The sequence below is a fragment of the Sciurus vulgaris genome (assembly GCF_902686455.1).
Source record: "Sciurus vulgaris genome assembly, chromosome: 3".
Taxonomy (NCBI): domain Eukaryota; kingdom Metazoa; phylum Chordata; class Mammalia; order Rodentia; family Sciuridae; genus Sciurus; species Sciurus vulgaris.
In genome coordinates, this window is record NC_136463.1 from 143,624,436 (window position 1) to 143,644,467 (window position 20,032).

The 20,032-nt window shown below is 37.4% G+C and overlaps 1 protein-coding gene across 4 annotated transcripts in view; it reads right to left on the reverse strand.

The window, feature by feature from the left end:
• Positions 1-20,032, reverse strand: part of HIBCH (3-hydroxyisobutyryl-CoA hydrolase) — a 117,537-nt gene that overhangs the window by 44,441 nt on the left and 53,064 nt on the right. The window contains exon 1 of one of the 4 annotated variants that reach the window (XM_079135119.1): positions 11,521-11,564. The exons of the other annotated variants lie outside the window; for them this stretch is intronic. Coding sequence (XP_078991245.1) covers positions 11,521-11,549 — 29 coding nt within the window. The 5' untranslated portion in view covers positions 11,550-11,564. Of the gene's footprint in view, positions 1-11,520; positions 11,565-20,032 lie in introns of those variants that run through there. 4 annotated transcript variants of the gene reach the window in all.

Consider the following 20,032-nt stretch of genomic DNA (forward strand, 5'->3'; position numbering starts at 1 on the left):
TTATCTGAAATGAGGATGGATACTCCAGCTTTTTTGCTGAGTCCATGTGCATGGTATGTTTTTCCCCATCCTTTCACCTTTAGTCTATGGGTATCTTTTTCTATGAGGTGAGTCTCTTGCAGGCAACATATTGTTGGATCTTTCTTTTTAATCCAATCTGCCAGTCTATGTCTTTTGATTGATGAATTCAGGCCATTAACATTCAGGGTTATTATAAAGATATGATTTGGTTTCCCGGTCATTTGGTTCATTTTTAAAATTTTATTTATTTATTTGTTTGACACAACTTGTTTCCTCCTTTATTTGACAATTCCTTTAGGATAATTCCTCCCTTTGCTGATTTGCTTCTTTGTTTTTCATCTCTTCCTCATGGAATATTTTGCTGAGAATGTTCTGTAATGCTGGCTTTCTTTTGTAAATTCTTTTAGCTTTTGTTTATCATGGAAGGATTTTATTTCATCGTCAAATTTGAAGGTAAGTTTTGCTGGGTATAAGATTCTTGGTTGGCATCCATTTTCTTTCAGGGCTTGAAAAATGTTGTTCCAGGCCCTTCTAGCTTTTAGGGTCTGGATTGAAAAGTCTGCTGATATCCGTATTGGTTTCCCCCTGAATGTAATTTGGTTCTTTTCTCTCACAGCCTTTAAAATTCTGTCTTTATTTTGTATGTTCGGTATTTTCATTATAATGTGCCTTGGTGTGGGTCTGTTGTAATTTTGTGTATTTGGAGTCCTATAAGCCTCTTGAACTTGATTTTCCATTTCATTCTTCAGATTTGGGAAATTTTCTGATATTATTTCATTGAATAGGTTGTTCATTCCTTTGGCTTGTTTCTCTAGGCCTTCCTCAATCCCAATAATTCTTAAATTTGGCCTTTTCATGATATCCCATAGTTCTTGTAGATTCTGTTCATGATTTCTTACCATCTTCTCTGTTTGTTCAACTTTGTTTTCAAGGTTAAATATTTTGTCTTCAATGTCTGAGGTTCTGTCTTCCAGGTGTTCTATCCTATTGGATATGCTTTCTATGGAGTTCTTAATTTGGTTTATTGTTTCCTTCATGTCAAGGATTTCTGTTTGGTTTTTTTTCAATATCTCTAACTCTTTATTGAAATGATCTTTTGCTTCCTGTATTTGCTCTTTTAACTGTCGATTGGTGCGATCATTCAATGCTTGCATTTGCTCTTTCATCTCATCGTTTGCTTCTCTGATCATTTTAATTATGTACATTCTGAACTCCTTTTCTGTCATTTCTTCTGCCATGCTGTCATTGGGTTTTATTGATGTAACATCTAGATTTGTTTGCAGCATATTCTTTCCTTGTTTTCTCATATTGTTCAGGTATCAGTGGACCGCTGAGATATTGCAGATTTCCTCTATTGACTTACAATGTCCCTGAAGATTTCTATATATATCCCCCCTTAGCCTTCAGTAGGCTGAAGTCTTGGAGGAAGTTGATAATGCGGTGCTCCACAAGGAAGCTGCCTCTCTAGGAGTGGTGGCCTTCAGGTGGGGTATAATCCCTGCTAGTAGGCAGAGGTGCCTCCACTTGTTGACCAATGGTCATCCAAAGGGGACCTAGGCTGTGGGCTGAGGCAAGGCCTGTTTGGGCCTGAGTCTCTAGTTTTACCGTCCTTGTGGGGAAACCTCACCCGGCAGGGACGACTCACCCGGTGGGGAGGTCTCGCTGGTCAGTACCCTCCTAGAGGTTCCCCTCAATTTACAGCTACCGCCTGGGCTGGGCTGCCTTCCTCTGCAAAGTTCCCAGGGGCCCGGCCCTACCTCCTGGGCCTGGGAGCCTCACCCTTCGCAGATGAATCTCCTTAGGCTGCCCCTCCTCAGAGAATCTGCCCGCAGGCCTGGAACCTTCACTCCGCCCTAAGCCTGTCTCTGTGCGGCTCTTCCACCAAGAAGCCTCCTAGATCCTGGGACCCTGCTCTGCACCTAATCGCCTGGTTATGCGGCCCCTCCTCTGAGCAGCCACCTGGGGCCCCGTACAATCGCTCTGAGACCCAGAGACCCGCCACACGCCTCTTCCTCCAGACAGCCGCTCAGTATTCCGGTGCGGTCACTAGGAGTCCAAGAAACTCACTGTGTGCCTCCACCTCCCACCAACCACCCGTAGCCCTGGGCAATCAATCACTCCGAGTCGAAGTGACCCTCCCTGTTCCTCCTCCTTCTCCAGATAACCCCCCGAGTGTTCAGGAGCAGTCGCTCTGAGTGGCTCTGAATCCACGTGACCCGCAGCACGGGTCCTCTGAGCAACCGCCCGGAGCTCTGATGCGGCCACTCAAGACCAAGTGACCCACCACGCCTCTCCTCCAGGCAGCCCCCCTGTGTTCAGGCGTTGTCACTTTAAGTCCAAACAACTAACCACTCGCCTTCTCCTCTGAGCAGCCGCCTGGAGCGCTAATGCAGTCACTGCGAGTCCAAAGGACCCGCCGCGCTCCTCCTCCTCCTCCTCCTCCTACTCCTCTGGGCAGGCCCCGGGGTTCAGAAGTGGTCTGATTCCAAACAGCTCGCCACGCAGCCCCTCCTCTGGCAACCGCCTGTAGCTCTGGTGTAGTCACTCTGAATCCAAGCGGCTGCGCTCCTCTTCCTCCTCCTCATCCTCAGGGCCAGCCCCGGTGTTCAGAAGCGGTCGTTCTGAGTCCAAACAGCTCGCCACGCAGCTTCTCCTCTGGCAACCGCCTGTAGCTCTGGTGTAGTCACTCCGAATCCACGCGGCCACGTTCCTCCTCCTCCTTCTCAGGGCAGGCCCCGGTGTCCTGAGTTCACACAGCTCTCCTCGCTGCTCCTCCCCTGGGCAGCCGCCGGAGCCCCAGTGGTTGCTCCGAGTCCCAGCGCTGTGCCGATCGGCCTCCTTTTCGGCACTCCCAGTTGTCCGAGTTCACTGCTCCAGCGGGGGGAGGGGCATCTCGCCGGCAGCCCTACTTCACAAAGTTTCCTGCGTTCCGGGACCACCGTCCCATCCGGGACGCCTTCCCAACGGGTGAGAGTCACCCGGCTGCTTTGAGTTGGTCCCAAGTGTCTCAATATCTCCTCTTTTGAATCCTGAGTCCTGGAGCAACATGAAATGCAGCCACCCTCTAGGCCACCATCTTGAAAACTTCCTCGAAATTCAAATCATTTTCTCATCATGTTTCCACTATGGTATAGAAGTATCATAAGTATAAAATAAGCTTCAAAACATATCTCTGGGACCACATCATTAGACAGTAGACAGATCAGCAACCTGCACAGTAAAAGTAGACTTTATAGTGCTTCTCACACTAACACTAATAGGCTAATGTTACATACTGATGCATATTAATATACTGATTATGTAATAGCAATGTATTTTGATAAGCTAATATGTAGATGTCAACACCATTTTTATCTTATCAGATACATAATTCATGTTATTTTTATGTATGCATATAAAATTCATGTTATTTTCATCATTTTAGATGGAAATAACACTCGACAACAAATAATTGAAGAAAAAATTTAACTTATTTACACATTAACAGTCTACCATTTTTGGAAGTATAGGTTTACTTTAAATTTTAAAAAGCCAGGGGGTAGGGTTGGGCTTGTAGCTCAGTAGTAGAGCACTTGCCTAGTCACTGAGTTTAATCCTGAGCACCACATCAAAAAATAAAATAATAAAGATATTGTATCCATCCACAACTAAATACACACACACATGCACACACCCACCAGGGAGAAAAACTATGAACTTTGTATAACATATGTTAAAATGTAAATTTGAAGTAAATTCTAAAAATATATACCTCCTATGTAGATTCATACTGAAGGTTTTACCCCATGAGCACGTATACCTAATAAATGCATATTTATTTATAAATTATGTGTATCTTAATCTATTTTCTATTGCTGTTGCAAAAACCTGAACCAAATAACTCGAAGAAGTTTATCTGGCTTGTGGTTCTGGAAGCTAAGAAATACAAGAACACAGTGTAGCATCTGCTTAGCATCTGAGAAGGATATCCTACTTCATCATATAAGCCAGAAGTTAGTACACAGCAAGAGATCACACACATCCTAGCTTGGATCTCCCTTCCTCTTTTTATAAATCCTCTCAAGTCACTATGGGGGTACCTTCCTCATGACCTCAACTAATCCTAATTCCTTCCCAAAGACTCTACCTCTAAATGCAATTAATTGATGAAGTGGGGATTAATTTTCCAACACATGAACTTTTGAGACTATTCAAACTGTAACACATGTACATGTACTAACACATGTACATGTACTAACACATGATAGTAACCAGACTAACATCCTATCTAAATAAATGATTAATGATATTTAATAAAAGTTTTTAAAAAAAGTTCTAAGAAACCACTGCTTACATCACATACCCAAACAAGAAGGATTATTATAATAGGAGTGCTCCTGATAGTTCTTTGATTTACTGAGGATTTCTAATAACTCAGTAAAACATATTACTTAGTTTCTACAGCATCCAAAAAGCTACTCGTTGGGGCTGCTTGCTGATATACCTACATAATTCTCTGATCTGTGGAGCTGGGAGTTTGCCAAATGATAATCATACTTATTTGCATTCTGTTTACAATAGTTGTACTAGCATGTACTTTAAATATCAAATATCAATGTAAAAACCAATGAGTATAAAAATAAAAGTTGTGAAAATCAGATTAAATATTTTAGAAAAGTATGAAAAGCTAAGTCACTACAATTTGACATGAGGCAAACACAGCAATTATTTCAAGTGATTTTATTCTCTGTAATAATATTGGTATTGTTATTCTGAAACTATATACATTAAGATTAGGCAAGTTTGTAACAATGTTAATGTCATTTTAAGAAGAAGATTTTCAACATAAGAAAAATATATATATAATATCAAAGAAGTAAAAACCTAAACTTGAGTAAGAAATACTGAATTCAGGATCTATTTTCTCTTAAAACACAAAATATATATTCATCGTTCTCTTTATTGAAAAATCCAGAAACAATTATCACTCACTGTTGCCCAATAGATTGTGATTGGTAACTACTGTTTTCTAATAATCAGGACTGCCTTGGAGAAACAGCTTTTTTTTTAGGGGTCTGGGAATGAAATGCATGAGTCTAGAACATGTTCTTTGCCACAAGAAATGGGGAAAGGTCTGAGACACAGGAAGGCTCCCCTGCACACCCCCAGTGACAGGAATCAAACCTTGTCATGCAAGCTAGTCAAGCAAGTGCTCTACCACTCAGCTGCATTCCTAGACCATGGAGGCTTCCACTACAAGTCTACTTTTCTGGTTTGTCTCTGTCTTCCTGGTTTTTCTCAACCCCCACCCCTGACTCCACCCCACTGTCTTTTATGGGTTTCTTGTTCTGTCCCTGGCCAATAAACACTGGTGTATTTTAGGATTCCATTCTGGACTTATTTTTCTTTTCACCATTTCTGTCACATTTCCATGCATAATCTTTTCTACTAACAAATTTTCAATATAAGGCATCTCTACTGTAACATAATTAGTTTCTTAAAACAAATCCTTGTGTTCTATAAAACTGCACAGAGCTTACAGGAAAAACAGAGTGGGGCGGTCTGCTCAGAACCTAAACAACTTAATTTTAGTGCTAATGAAAACTAAATGGTCCTTGGGGACATGATTTAGACCACTTAGTCAGGCAGCTCCATCTCAACAAAGACTACCACAGTACAGATTTAAAAGACACGGAAATAAAGTGGAAATAAGGGCAATACTTCAATCAGAATAAGACTGTCAGGTGCTGAAACAATGCAAAGCTATGTGCTCCAGGGACTGCCAAAACCTGGAGATTTACCTTATGGTGGAAGATGCCCCAGGAGTAGGCATTTGTTTTCTTTTACTTTCTTAAAATACAGACCAAAGAATTCCTGTTCATAGTACAACTGAGGAAAACACATTTTCCTGCTTAGCAAAAATTATGTATGTCTCCCAACATCCTGCCTCCCGATATCCAGCAAAAAAACTACATTGAACCAGTAGACTTCTGCATTATTCTAAAATCATTTTCCCAGTTTCCAATCACTTACAAGTTAATTGATAAAATGAACATCTACTCTAAAGCACACCATACCTACATGAGTCCCAAAGTTAACACTCCTTGCCTAGAAAGAAAGCAACCTGATTTCAGATTTACATAATCAACAAGACACTTTGGTTCAAAATAACTACTCCCACTGAATTGCCCACAGGCATCTCTCACTTAACAAGCCCCAAATTAAATTCAGTTCCTTCCCCGTCACCAGCCCACTCCATACCCTCTTCCTCCCAGATCTTAGTAGATCTCTTTATCCTTCACATACAATCCATCATGAAATTCCACCAAATCTCCTCCTAAACATCTGTCTTAAACCTATCCCATTTTCTGCCCCTTTATTACGTCTACCCCAGCTCATATCACCATAATCTCTAACCTGGATTTCTACAATAGCTTCCTAAATAACTTCTTTACCTCAATCCTACCCACTTCCAATCTACTCTTTCCACAAGAAAGTATCTTTCTAAACTGGAAATCTATTCTATTCAATGCCCCTGTTAAAAGCACTTAAACACCTCTCCAAGTTGACATCAGGATAAACTGTTTTAACACATATTACACAAGAGTACTGATGTGGTTTCTTGCTACATACAGATTCAGAACTGAATCCCCAACAACCTCATACTCCGAAATTTGGGCAGACTAAACTTTCCCCAAGTTAGCATTCTCTCCTCTCATTTTCACAGTATTACCTCTCACTTGTACACTGTCATTCTACACTTAAGAAACCCTTGCACACTTGCACCAATTATATTCTTTGTCTTCTGCTCTGAACTTCTTCCCAAATCCCTCATTTGGTAGGTCTCAGCTTAAACATAACTCCTTCTACAATTCTTTTCCTACCTCATGCTCATCACTAAACCACTCACACTTGCACACATGTTGAGGCTGGGCCTCTCATGTATTTCCAGACCACCCTGTATCTGTCTGTTTAGACAGAAAGGTCTTGCTCACCAATTTATCTTCAGAACTAACCAGTACCTAGTATATAGTAGACACCCAAAAAGTTTTGCTGCTTGGGTAAAATAGTTGAGAACAATTTCAAATAATGGCTAAAGTCATAATGAGCCCTAGTTAGTTTCAAAACTAATATATATCCTTAGAAGAATGATCTTATTTAATAGGCCATACTTTCTTTTCTGTGAAATAGTTTGATGCTCCCCGAGGAATAGAACTCTCTAGACCAATTCAACCCGTTGGGTTGGGATTCAGAAAATCTGAAAAATGGCAGGGGAAGTACCTGCCACATGACCTAGAACATAGGGTAATTTCATAATCAAAAACAGAATGAACCAGAAACCTGACCAATACGGTCAAGCAAAAAGAATTCCCTGTATATCTGAGAACCTGCAATTATGTGAACGTTGGCAAGAATATCCATATTTCTAGAAAGTCAAAGTTCTATTTCTAAGAATTCAATACTTTAAAATGGGGAGTGGGGGCAGTAAAGCCAAGTTCTTGGAAAAAAAAAAAAAACACGTCCCAATTCTGTACCTCGATATTCCTGGCTAAAAGGTGTTGGAGGGGAGAGATGAAGTAAGAGAATAAAGGGTTCTATCTAATAAGACAGACAAGTGATGAGATAAACAGGCCACCTGAGGTGGCCTGCCAATCAGCCTAAGAACATGTAAGAGGATGAGAACAGAAAGAGAAAGGGAAGAAAAGATGAAACTAAATGACCCCTCCCAGGGATGCAATATTGGTTCAACATCTGGAAATCAATAAATGTAATTCATCACACCAATAAAGTTAAGAATCATATGATTGTTTCAAAAGATGCAGAAAAAAGCATTTGATGAAATGCAGCACCCCTTCATGCTAAAACATGAAAAATAGGGATGGTAGGAACATACCTTAACATTGTAAAGGCTATCTATGCTAAGTCCACGGCCAACATCATTCTAAATGGAAAAAAACTGAAAGCATTCCCTCTAAAAACTGGAACACCCTCTTTCACCACTTCTGTTCAACATTGTCCTTGAAACACTACCCAGAGCAATTAGACAGACCAAAGAAATTAAAGGGATATGAATAGGAAAAGAAGAACTCAAGATGTCACTATTTGCTGATGACATGATTCTATATTTAGAGGATCCAAAAAACTCCACTAGAAAACTTCTAGAACTAATAAATGAATTTATCAAAGTAGCAGGATATAAAATCAACATGCATAAATTTAGCATTTCTATTCATAAGTGATGAATCCTCTGAAAGAGAAATTAGGAAAACTATTCCATTCACAATAGCCTAAAAAAAAAAAAAAAAAAAAAAGTGGGAATCGATCTAACAAAAGAGGTGAAAGACCTCTACAATGAAAACTACAGAACACTAAAGAAAGAAATTTTAAAAAATCTTAGAAGATGGAAAGATCTCCCATGTTCTTGGATAGGCAGAATTAATAGTGTCAAAATGGCCATACTATCAAAGACATTGAACAGATCAATGCAATTCCAATTAAAATAACAATGATGTACCGCATAGAAATTGAGAAAGCAATCATGAAATTCATTTGGAAGAATAAGAGATTCAGAATAGCCAAAGTAATTCTTAGCAGCAAGAGTGATGCAGGAGGTATCACAATACCATACCTTAAACTATACTACAGAGCAACAGTAACAAAAATGGCATGGTATTGGCACCAAAACAGACAGGTAGGCCAAGTACAAAATAGAAGACACAGAGACAAACCCACACAAATACAGTTATCTCATACGAGACAAAGGTACCAAAAACATACAATGGAGAAAAGATAACTTCTTCAACAAATGGTGCTGGGAAAACTGGAAATCCATATGCAGTAAAATGAAATTAAACCCCTATCTCTCACCCTGCACAAAACTTAACTCAAAAATGGATCAAGGACCTAGGAATAAGACCAGATACCCTGCACCAAACAGAAGAAAAAGTAGGCCCAAATCTTCATCATGTTGGCTTAGGACCAGACTTCCTTAACAAGACTCCCAGAATGCAAGATGTGAAAGCAAGAATCAATAAATGAGATGGATTCAAACTAAAAAGCTTCTTCTCAGCAAAAGAAATAATCAACAATAAAGAAAGCCTACAGAATGGGAGAAAATCTTTTCCACATGCAGTGCGCTTCAGACAGAGTGCTAATCTCCAAAATTTATAAAGAACTTAAAAAACTTTACACCCAAAATACAAAGAACCCAATCTATAAATGGGATAAGGAACTAAACAGACATTTCACAGAAGATATACAAGTGATCAACAAATATATGAAAAAGTGTTCAACATCTCTAGTAATTAGAGAAATGCAAATCAAAACGACCCTAAGATTTCATCTCACTCCAGTTAGAATGGTTATTACCAAGAATATAAGCAATAACAGGTGTTTGGTGGAGTTGCAAATTGGTGTAGTCACTCTGGAAAGCAGTACGGAGAGTCCTCAGAAAACTTGGAATGGACCCACCATTTGACCCAGCTATCCCACTCCCTAGTTTATACCCAAAGGATTTAAAATCAGCATTATTACAGTAATGCAGTCACATCAATGTTTATAGCAGCTCAATTCACAATAGCTTGTGGAACCAACCTAGATGCCCTTCAATAGATGAATGGATAAAGAAACTGTGGTATATATGCACAATGGAATATTATCTAGCCATAAAGAAGAATAAAATTATGACATTTGCAGGTAAATGGTTGGAGTTGGAGAATATCATGCTAAAATATCATGCTAAGTGAAATAAGCCAATCCCAAAAAACCAAAGGCCAAATGTTTTCTCTGATAAATGGATGCTGATACATAATGCAGGCGGAGGTGGATGAGAGAAGAATGGAGGAATGTTGGATTGTGTAGAGGGAAATTAGGGGAGGGAAAGGGGGGGAGAAGGAAAGATAGTGGAATGAGACAAACATCATTACCCTAAATGCATGTATGAGTATATGAATGGTGCTAATTTACATCGTGTACAACCATAGAAATGAAAAGTTTTACCCCATATGTGTACAATGAATCAAAATGCAGTATGTAAAAATAAAAATAAATTTTAAAAATAACAAAATAAAAACAGCCCTTAAAAAAAACACTGCATTTACAGTATTAGGTTTTCCCCACCAGATGGCGCTGTTGCCAACTCTATGGAATTGGTATGGTTTCCAGTATGAGTGGATCAAAGTTGATAATGTCAGAATATGATTTAGGGAACAGTAAAGCCAGCAGAAATGGTCAATCCTAACCCACCAGCAAGGTAAAATTTGACAGTTCTATCAGGAAGCAGTTTCTTGTCCTTGGGTGTTTATTTGACACTGGGATGCAATTCCATTAGAATCAGAGTAAAGGTCTGGGGAAGATTTTAGACTAAAGATTGTAGGAAACTATTAAATTTACGTATGAACATTTTAATTTTATTTCAAATTAGTTTTAATTTCAATTTAATTTCAAATATTCAAAACACTTACATGGTCCAAAAGTCAAAATTATATATAAAAAATGTTAAGGGACGTCTTATTTTCTTCTCTCCTTCTCATATCCTATAAGTAATTTTTTGGTTAATTTATATTTATAGTTTCTCTTTACAAAATAAAAATATTTGTATATTCTGATTACCCCATCTTTCCTATATAAAAAGGAGCATACCATACATAGGATTTACATTTTTTTCTCTCATTTGAAAATATGTCCCGAGGGTCAGTCCTCTTGAGGTGTGGAGACTTTCCCGATTCTCTTTTACAGGCACAAACTATGTCACTGTATTTATTCAACTAGTCACTTCTTGATAGACACTCGAGTTGATTCTGGTTTTTAGCTATTATAAATAAAACCACAATATTGTTTTATGCAAAAAAGAAAAATTAAATGACCTTAAAAATTCACTTTGAGAAATTCTGCAACTAATGGCAATCCTTCTTCCTCAATAAGACAGAAGCAAATTTTAAATAGAGAGAATCCCAGTGGGGGATTCCTCTCTGTAAAGAAAAAGAAGATATCCAGCCACACTTGAAGAAAGTTCAACAGCGAACACAAATTGAATACATAGGAACACACAGCCTTACACTTAGAAATCCAAGGGAAATTTCTGCTTTTCCCCTCGAAGCTCCTTCTCTGTTACTAACATTTCAGTCTTAAAGAAGGCTCTTTTCAGATCTTAAAGAATTTTTATATGATTTTTTAAAGACATTTAAAAGACATGGGAGTGAGAAGAAGGAAGGTATACTCATAAGTTTTTTAAAAATATTTTTTAATGTGGTGCTGAGGATCGACCCCAGTACCTCACATGGATGAGGAGGCAAGTGCTCTACCACTTAGCTACAGCCCCAGCCTACATAAGTTTTTCTAACCCACTAATCCTAGGGAAGTTTGCAGGCAGATAAGGACTCAGAAGAATATGATAATAAAGGAAGTGGAAAGGGAAAACAGGTTCTTCCCCCATCTCCAATCTTAAGGTGAGAAACAAAGCAGAGTGACTTTGGATTTAAAGTAAAAGAATATGCACATAAAACATCTGAAGAAATCTACCTGTACAGTGAACATGCAATCCATTCCATACATTCCCCCAGGTTGTAGGTACAGTGCGGCCCTCCACTGTGTCCCAGCCTGCCACCACTGAGGAGTGCAAGAGAAATAAAATATCCAAAACCTTTTCACTGAATCCTCCAGGTTCTTTCTTTGGGATCAGTAAGCAATATTCTTGGGGTATCTGTAGCCCTGGGGTTGAAAATTAGTGCATAAAATTATTTTCTCTTTTCTTTCAGGTTTCATTAAGCTCTCAGTTTCCACTAAATAGTGTTAAGAAAAACTCAGCATTTCATAATACTATAAAAAGGTTTCTTAAAATGTCTTCTTTTCAACTGTCACTTACAGCAACAAAAACAATACGTTTTAAAACTGAAAAAGGATCTATTGTATCTAACAGACCTTGGTAATAAATTAACATAATTTAATCTTTGAGAACTGTTCATTTTTTCCATAAAACAACATGTCTCAAGTGACATTAAACAGTAGCTAAGTATAATCTGATTCAGTAGCTCCCATTTAACTGAGCACTAGTCAACATTTCATTTGGATGGCCTGTGTCCTAATAAAATCATATGGGTTATGTATATTCTCATTATTTCCATTCCAATTCCAACTTCTCAATTAATCAGAACATACCTTTCTAAAATATGCTTAAAACTTTTATTTTTCCATTACTGATCATGGAGTGGAAGAAGAAAATAATTTCCCCTGTACCCTCCTGAGTTCTTAGCTAGGATCCCCCAAAGGACAAATCAACAAGAGAAACCAAATATATGCACACAAAAGAAAAGGAAACAGGGAAAAGTTCTCCAAGAAGTGGTCTTGAACTCTAGCTTATATAGGGTCTTCAACTGAAAGAAATATGAAGGGGAGGCAAATAATGGGAAGGTGACCAGAAAAAGCATGGAAAACAAGAGTAAAGTTTGTTTTAAAGACTTGAGCTGATGCCTTCTCCACTGATAGGAATCTCTAGTGATTCAGTCCTTCTCTTCCCGTTTCAAACAGTGAGACACCATTACAAATGGAGATTTCCTCTTCCATATAAAGTTCTTTAGAAATGGGTAATTTGTACTGTTTTCAGAGCTTCACTATGTCTGTTTCTCAAAATAATACTTATAAAAAAAGTGCCTTATTTGGGACAGCATATTCTGGTCTCCTACAACACAAAACCCTTCTGCTAGCAGCATCTTAAAAATACTTTGAGAAACACAAAATAATACCATATTCCACCCACATTTTTTTTAGTTGGTTTGAAGGAGCCAATATTATTTCTACCACAAAATGAATGTGGGGTGAAACAGGGGAGGAGGGAAGGAAGAAACAAACTTAGCCATTCTAGAAATCCACTTCAACTGGGAAGGGAAATAGAAATGCTATACATGCATGGAATAAAAATTTAAGGAACCCCTTTCTTTTTCATTAAATCATTAGTTATACATAGTAGTCAGGTTCATCTCAACAAATTCACATGTGTGCAATTCTATTTCAGTTCATGTTCCCTTTTTCCTCCCTTCCTCCTTCCCCCCATTCTTCTTCCTCTACTCTACTGATCTTCTTTTCACTCATCCACTTATTTATTTTTTATTTTTACTTACACATAAAAGTGAAATTTCCTGTGGTATATTTATATATTCACATAGCATTTTTAAAAATTCATTCCATACTTAGTCCCCTTTCCCATCCTTCCTCTCTCCCTTTCAATCTCCTCCTTATACTCTACTTATCTTTCTGATATTCAATCCTCCCCTCCTTTTTCCTTTGTTGTGCTCTAGCTTCCACATAATGAAACATTCAACCCTTGGTTTTCTGGTTTCCTTATTTCACTTAGCATGATGTTCTTCATTTCCATTCATTGACCAGCAAATGCCATAATTTATACTTCTTTATGGCTAAATTCCACTGTGTCTATTTCTTAATGCAATCAACCATTGATAAGCACCTGTGCTGATTCCATAATCTGACTATTATGAATTGTGCTGCTATAAACATTGAGGTGGCTGTATTGTTTTAGTATGCTGATTTTAGTTCTTTTGGATAAATACCAAGGATTGGGATAGCTGGGTCATATGGTGGTTCCATTCCTACTGTTCTGAGCAATTTCCATGCTCCTTTCCAGAGTGGTTGTACTATTCTGCAGAACATATGAGTGAACCTTTACCTCCACATTCTCAACAATAAATTATTGTTTGTGCTCTTGATAATTGCCATTCTAATAGTAGTAAGATGAAATTTTAGTGTAGTTTTGATTTGCATTTCCCTAATTGTTAGAAATGTCAATTGTGTTTTCATTTGTGGGCCATTTCTAATTCTTGATTTAAGAAATGTCTGTTTAGTTCTTTTGCCCATGTATTGATTGAGTTATTTCGGTTCTGGGTGCTAAGTTTTTTGAGTGCTCTATATATTCTGAATATATATCCCATCAGAAAAGGAGTTGGCAAGGATTTTCTCTCCTTCTGTAGGCTCTCTCTTCACTCGTTTGCTGGGTAGAAACTTTTTAATTAGATGGCATCCCACTTGGTTTTATTTCTTCAGCTTTAGAAGTCTTGTTAAAGAAGTCAGTGCCAGCACTGATATAATGGAGTGTTGACCCTGTCTTGTCTTCTAGCAGTTACAAGGTTTCTTATCTAATTCCTAGTCTTTGGGCCATTTTGATTTGACTTTTGTGCAGTGTTGACAGATAAATGTCTAGTTTCATTTTTACAACTTGACTATCCAGTTTTCCCAGCATCATTTAAAACACTGCCTTTTCTCCAAGAACATTTTTGACACTTTTATCAAGTATCACTTGGCTGTAAGAATGTGGATTTATCCCTGTGTCTCTGTTCTGTTCCATTGGTTTTCATGCCTATTTTGATGACACTACCATGCTATTTTTGTGATGATAACTCTGCAGTATAATTTCAGATCAGGTATTGGAATGCCTCCTGCATCACTCTTCCTACTCAGGATTGCTTTGGCTATTCTGGGTCTCTCATTCTTGTAAATGAATTTAAGGCTTGTCTTTTCTAATTCTGTGAAGAATGTCATTGGTATTTTGATGGGGATTGAATGAAATCTGTATACTGCTTTTGGTAGTATGGCCGTTTTGACAATATTCTGGCGATTCAGAAACAAGGGAGGTCTTTCCATCTTCTAAGGTCTTCAATTTATTTTTTCAGTGTTTCATAATTTTCATTGCTGAGATCATTCACTTCCTTGGATAGATCAGTTCCCAAGAGTTTTTTTTTTTTTTTTTTTTGAGGCTATTGTGGAAGGAATGGTTTTTCTAATTTCTTCCTCAGCAGAATAACTGTTGAAGTAAAGGAAAGCTATTCATGTGTCTGTGTTGATCTTGTATCCTGCTACTTTGCTGAATTTCATTTCTCAGCTCTAGAAGGGTTCTGGTGGAGTTGTTTTTTTTTTTTTTTTTTTGGTTTTCTAGATATAGCATCATGCTGTCAGCAAACAGATAATTTGACAACTTCTTTTCCTATGTGGATTCCTTTAATTTCCTTCTCTTGCCTAATTACTCTGTTTCAAAAACTATATTGAACAGAAATGGTGACAATGGACTGCCTTGTCTTGTTTTAGAGGAAAAGTTTTCAGTGGCTTTGGGTTTGTCATGGACAGTCTTTATAACATTGAAGTAAGATCCTTCTATCCTTAGCTTCTCCAGTGTTTTTAGCATTAATGGGTGCAGGATTTTATCCAAGGCCATTACTAAATCTACTGAGATAATCATATGATTCTTGTCCTTATTTCTAATTAAGTAGTAAATAACCTTTCTTGATTTACAATGAAACAATCTTTATCCCTGGGATGAAATCCACCTGATCATGGTGTATTATCTTTCTGATGTGTCTTTGAATGTGGTTTGCTATATTTTACTAAGAATTTTTGCATCAGGGATTTTGGTTTGTAGTTTTCTTTCCTTGATGTGTTTGTCTGATTTTGATATGAAGGTTATATTAGTTTCACAGAATATATTTGAGAGTGTTCCTTCCCTTTTAATATCATGGAATAATTTGAGAAAGACTGGTGTTAGTTCTTTAAAGGTCTGGTAGAACACAGCTGAGAACCCATCTGGTTCTGGGCTTTTTTTTGTTGAAGGTTTTTAATTGCTGTTTCAATTTCATTACTTGATATTGGTCTGTTTAGATTTTCTATATCTTCCTGATTCAATGTGGGCAGGTCATATGTGTCTAGAAATTTGTCAATGACTTCCAGAATTTGCATTTATTGGAGAATAAATTTTCAAAATAGTTTCTACTGATCCTCTGTATTTCAAAAGTATCTGTGGTGATATCTCTTTTTCATCTCTAATTTTGTTGATTTGGGTCTTCTTTTGGTTAGTCTGGTTAAATCTTGATCAATCTTATTTATCTTTTCAAAGAACAAATTCTTCATTGCATTGATCCTGTGTTTTTTTTTTTTACTCTCATTTCACTAATTTTGGCTCTGATCTTTATTATTTTCTGTCTTCTCCTGATATGGAAATAGTTTGTTTTCCCTTTTCTAAGGCACTGAAAAGCATAAACTTATTTGAGATTTTTTTTAATGTAGACACTCAATGATATAAAATTTCTTTTTAGAACTGCTTTCACACTCTCTGAGATTTTGATATGTTTTATCTCTGTTTTCATTTGTTTCTAAGAATTTGATTTCTTCTTTGTTTCATTCTTTATTTAAAGGAAGATTATTCAATCTACGTATTATGTGGTTTTGTTTTTCATGCTGTTGATTTCTAGTGTCATTCCATTATACTCTGGTAGCATGCATGGGATTATATCAATTTTGTATTTGCTAAGACTTACATTGTGGCCTACAATATGGTCTATTTTGAGGAAGATTCTATAAGCTGCTGAAAAGAATGTAAATTCAGCTGTTTGGGGGTAAAATGTTCTGTAGATGTCCATTAGGTCCATTTGATTTATAGTATTATTTAGATTGAAAATATCTATATTGATTTTATGTTTGGATGACCTGTTTGTTGTGATAAGGATGTGTTGAAATCATTTATTATATTGGGGTCTACTTGAGATTTAATGGCAAGGAATATTTTTTTAAATATAACTGGATGTGCTGACATTTGGGGCATATATATTTACTATCATTATAAATGTTGGATTTTTTTCCTTTCCTGGGATGTAGTGGCCCTGTCTCTTCTGATAAATTTTTGCTTGAAATCTGCTTTGTCAGATATGAGAATAGCTACTCTGGCTTGTTTTCAGACTCCATTTGCATTTTTTCCAATCATTTACCTTCAGCCTATATTTTTTGCTTATGAGAGGAATCTCTTCCAAACAGCATATAGTTGAATCTTCTTTCTGATCCATTCTGCTAATCTATTTCTTTTAATTAGGAAGCTGAGACCATTTCCATTCAGTGTTAGTATGAATGTGTGTTTGTGGTTTGCTGCCACTTTTTCTTTTTCTCTTTCTTTTTTTTTTTTTTTTTTTGCTATGTTTAATTATGTCTTCCTATTTAGATTACTCTTCTATTGATCTTTCTCTACTTGAGAGCTTTGAAAGCTTTGTTTTTGAGTTCCTCTATGTGAAGTTTATCTTTGAGTAGTCTTTGTAGTGCTGGCTTGGTGGTCATGGATTCTTGTAGCTTATCCTTGTCATAAATAATTTGTAGTCCCCCCTGGAATTTGAAAGAAAGCTTTAGCGATCTTATTCAACAATTATTTTCTTTTAGAGTTTGGAATATCTCATTCCAGGTCCTCCCTGACTTCAGGGTCTGAGTTGAGAAGTCAGAAGTGAGCCTTACTGGTTTGCTTCTAAATGTGATCTGATGTTTCTCTACTGCATCTTTAAATATTCTTTATTTTCTATTTCACTTTGATTATAATGTATCTTCAGGAGCTTCTTGTTGGGTTTGGTCTATTTGCAGTACTGTATACCTCCTGTGTGAATGTCTATCTCATTTCTGATATGGGGAAAATTTTCTGTTACTATCTCATTGAAAATGTTCTTTATACCCTCATTTTGTATCCCCATGTGTTCTTCTATCCCAATGATTCTCAGGTTTGGTCCTGATATTCTCCCAGAGTTCTTATATATTCTGCTCATTTTTTATCATTTTCCCCCCTTTACTGCACATTGTGTACTCAAATTAATGTACCTTGTCTTCAAAGCCCGAAGTTCTATCTTCAAGGGTTTAAGTTCTATTTCTATGTAATCTAATCTGCTGATGATGCTTTCAACTGAGTTTTTAATTTGATTGTGTCTTTCATTTCCAAAAGTTCGGATTGATTTCTTTTCAATATTTCTATTTTTTTATTGAAATGATTTTCCATCTCTGCTATTTTCTCTCAATTCATTCCTTAGGATTTTTTTAAGTTAACTGAACACTTTAATAATCAGTTTTTTATAATCTTTCTCAGTAATTCTATCCCCTTCCATATCTTTGGGATCATTAGGGGATTGTAAATTGTGGAATGGGGGTTGTTTGCCTGTTTCCTTATGTTTTCAGAGGTCTGAGACCTGTGCATCTATTGAAATGGATTCCCCTTTCTCTTTTCTATGCATGTTCTCTTGAGTAAAGTTATCTTTTTTGTTCTGGGACTTCTGATTTGGATATATGAGTAGGTGTTAAAGGGTGGGACATGAGGTTGACCTCTGATTGTTCTTCCCTGGGGCCTGGTTTTTGCCTCCCCAATTCTGAGCTGGAGCTCAGGTGGGGCTAGATCATGTGTAGAATAAGATTCATTGTTGCTTGGCTGAGTTGTATTTCTCAATATCTCTACCCTGTGATCTTGATGTGTCTCAATCACTTTCCAGCCCTTTTAAAGGGAGAGGAAATCAGAGATAGCATTAATGTTGGCAACAGAAGTACAGCCTTAGGATAAATGTCAGGTTCTACTTTGACATCTATAACTGTACCTGCCACCTATATAGGAATGGTGGAATTAGCATTTAAAATCAGTACCAATAATAAAAAACTCTGAACTAGATTAGACATTTGACAACAGGTGCCTACTATGCTATCCACTGTGTTAATAATCAGAACATGAATAGGGTAGGAATTAAATAAACTATAAAATATTAGTGGGATTATTATTTAAATAAGAAAAAAATAGGGTAGGAAGGCAAGAGAAAGTTTGAAATAGGTTAAAAAAAAGTGATCAGAGGAGAGGCAGGTAGCAGATGTCAACTCTAGAGAAGAAATAAAAAACTGAAAGGAATGAATAAAAGAGAGGAGGAGGGGAAAGGAAATTTTAGCTATTAATGGAAGAAGAGAGTGAAGAAAGAGAGATAGGAGGGTTGAGAACCAAGGTATAAACAAACTCACAAATGTAACATCAAAACAACTCAAGGGCTGGGGAGATAACTCAGTTAGTAGAGTGCTTGCCTTGTAGGCACAAGGCCCTGAGTTCGATCCCCAGTACCGCAAAAAAAAAAACCACTCAAATCTTTGTATAATTATACCCCACCTAATTTGAATCAAGGCTAAATAATAGGTGCAGAAGAAAGCTATTAATGTGCATGTGAAATTATATGTATTTTTTAAATCTCTTAGCACAGTGAGAACACACACTCATTCACACACACACAAAATCATGTACAATGGAAAAAAGTAAAAATACACAATGTGAAATGATGTTTGAAAAAATTAAAAATTTAAATAATTAAAATTTTTTAAAAATAGGAATAGAGAAAAACAAAAGAAAAGAAAAAAAAGAAAAAAAATTAATGAGAAATAAAGGATCTGTTTGCACTACAGTGGTCAAAACCACTGGCAGGAATGGATTTTCATTTTTTATATTTATTTTTGGCTCTGTACCCCTTGGGTCAAAAGCTGGGAGTTGCCAAGTCCAGTGTCTCTGTGTTCCTCACCTAGCTGTCAGCTGAGTGTACTAGCTCTCAGCTTCCCATCTTCCAGTACAGCATGGGTAAGACTGGGGAGTGCTGACGAATTGTGTCATTCAGTAGCAGAGGTGGTACAGAGCTCTAAATGGGCAGTTTCAGTAGCTGCAGTTTTGTCTTGGGTGAACTGTGGAACTATGTTGGTGGGTATTTGGGATTTGATCCATGCCTCCTGTTGCTGGGAAAATACCAGTCTCTGCTAGATGTCTGGATCTCTGGGGGCCCTCGTAAAATCCACTTTTAGGGCACAGGGACTAACCCCCCACAGGTTTCACCTTCAGTGCTATGAATGTGAATTACCAGGTATCTACCCTGGAGTGCAGACACTCCTGAGCGGCAGCTATAGGTATCTTCCTGAAAGCTCTTTAGAGTACCAGCAACAGAGGGAGATTTCTCCCCTCAGTATTTGGAGTCTATATGAGTCAGATAAAATTTTCTTTGTTGCTATTTCAGTCACCATGGTTCAGCACACTCTGCAGGTCATAAAATATGACTGATGGCTACTTCCTTTACATGTTCCCAACTTGCCTCTGCTGGCTGCCAGCACAGTGGTTAGACAGTTCCCAGACTGTGCCTGTAGTTGTTTTCTGGGCCACAGATTTCAGTTCTCCCTGAATTCTCCATTCTGGGGATTTAAGTAATTTTTGGTTGGTTTTACTGAA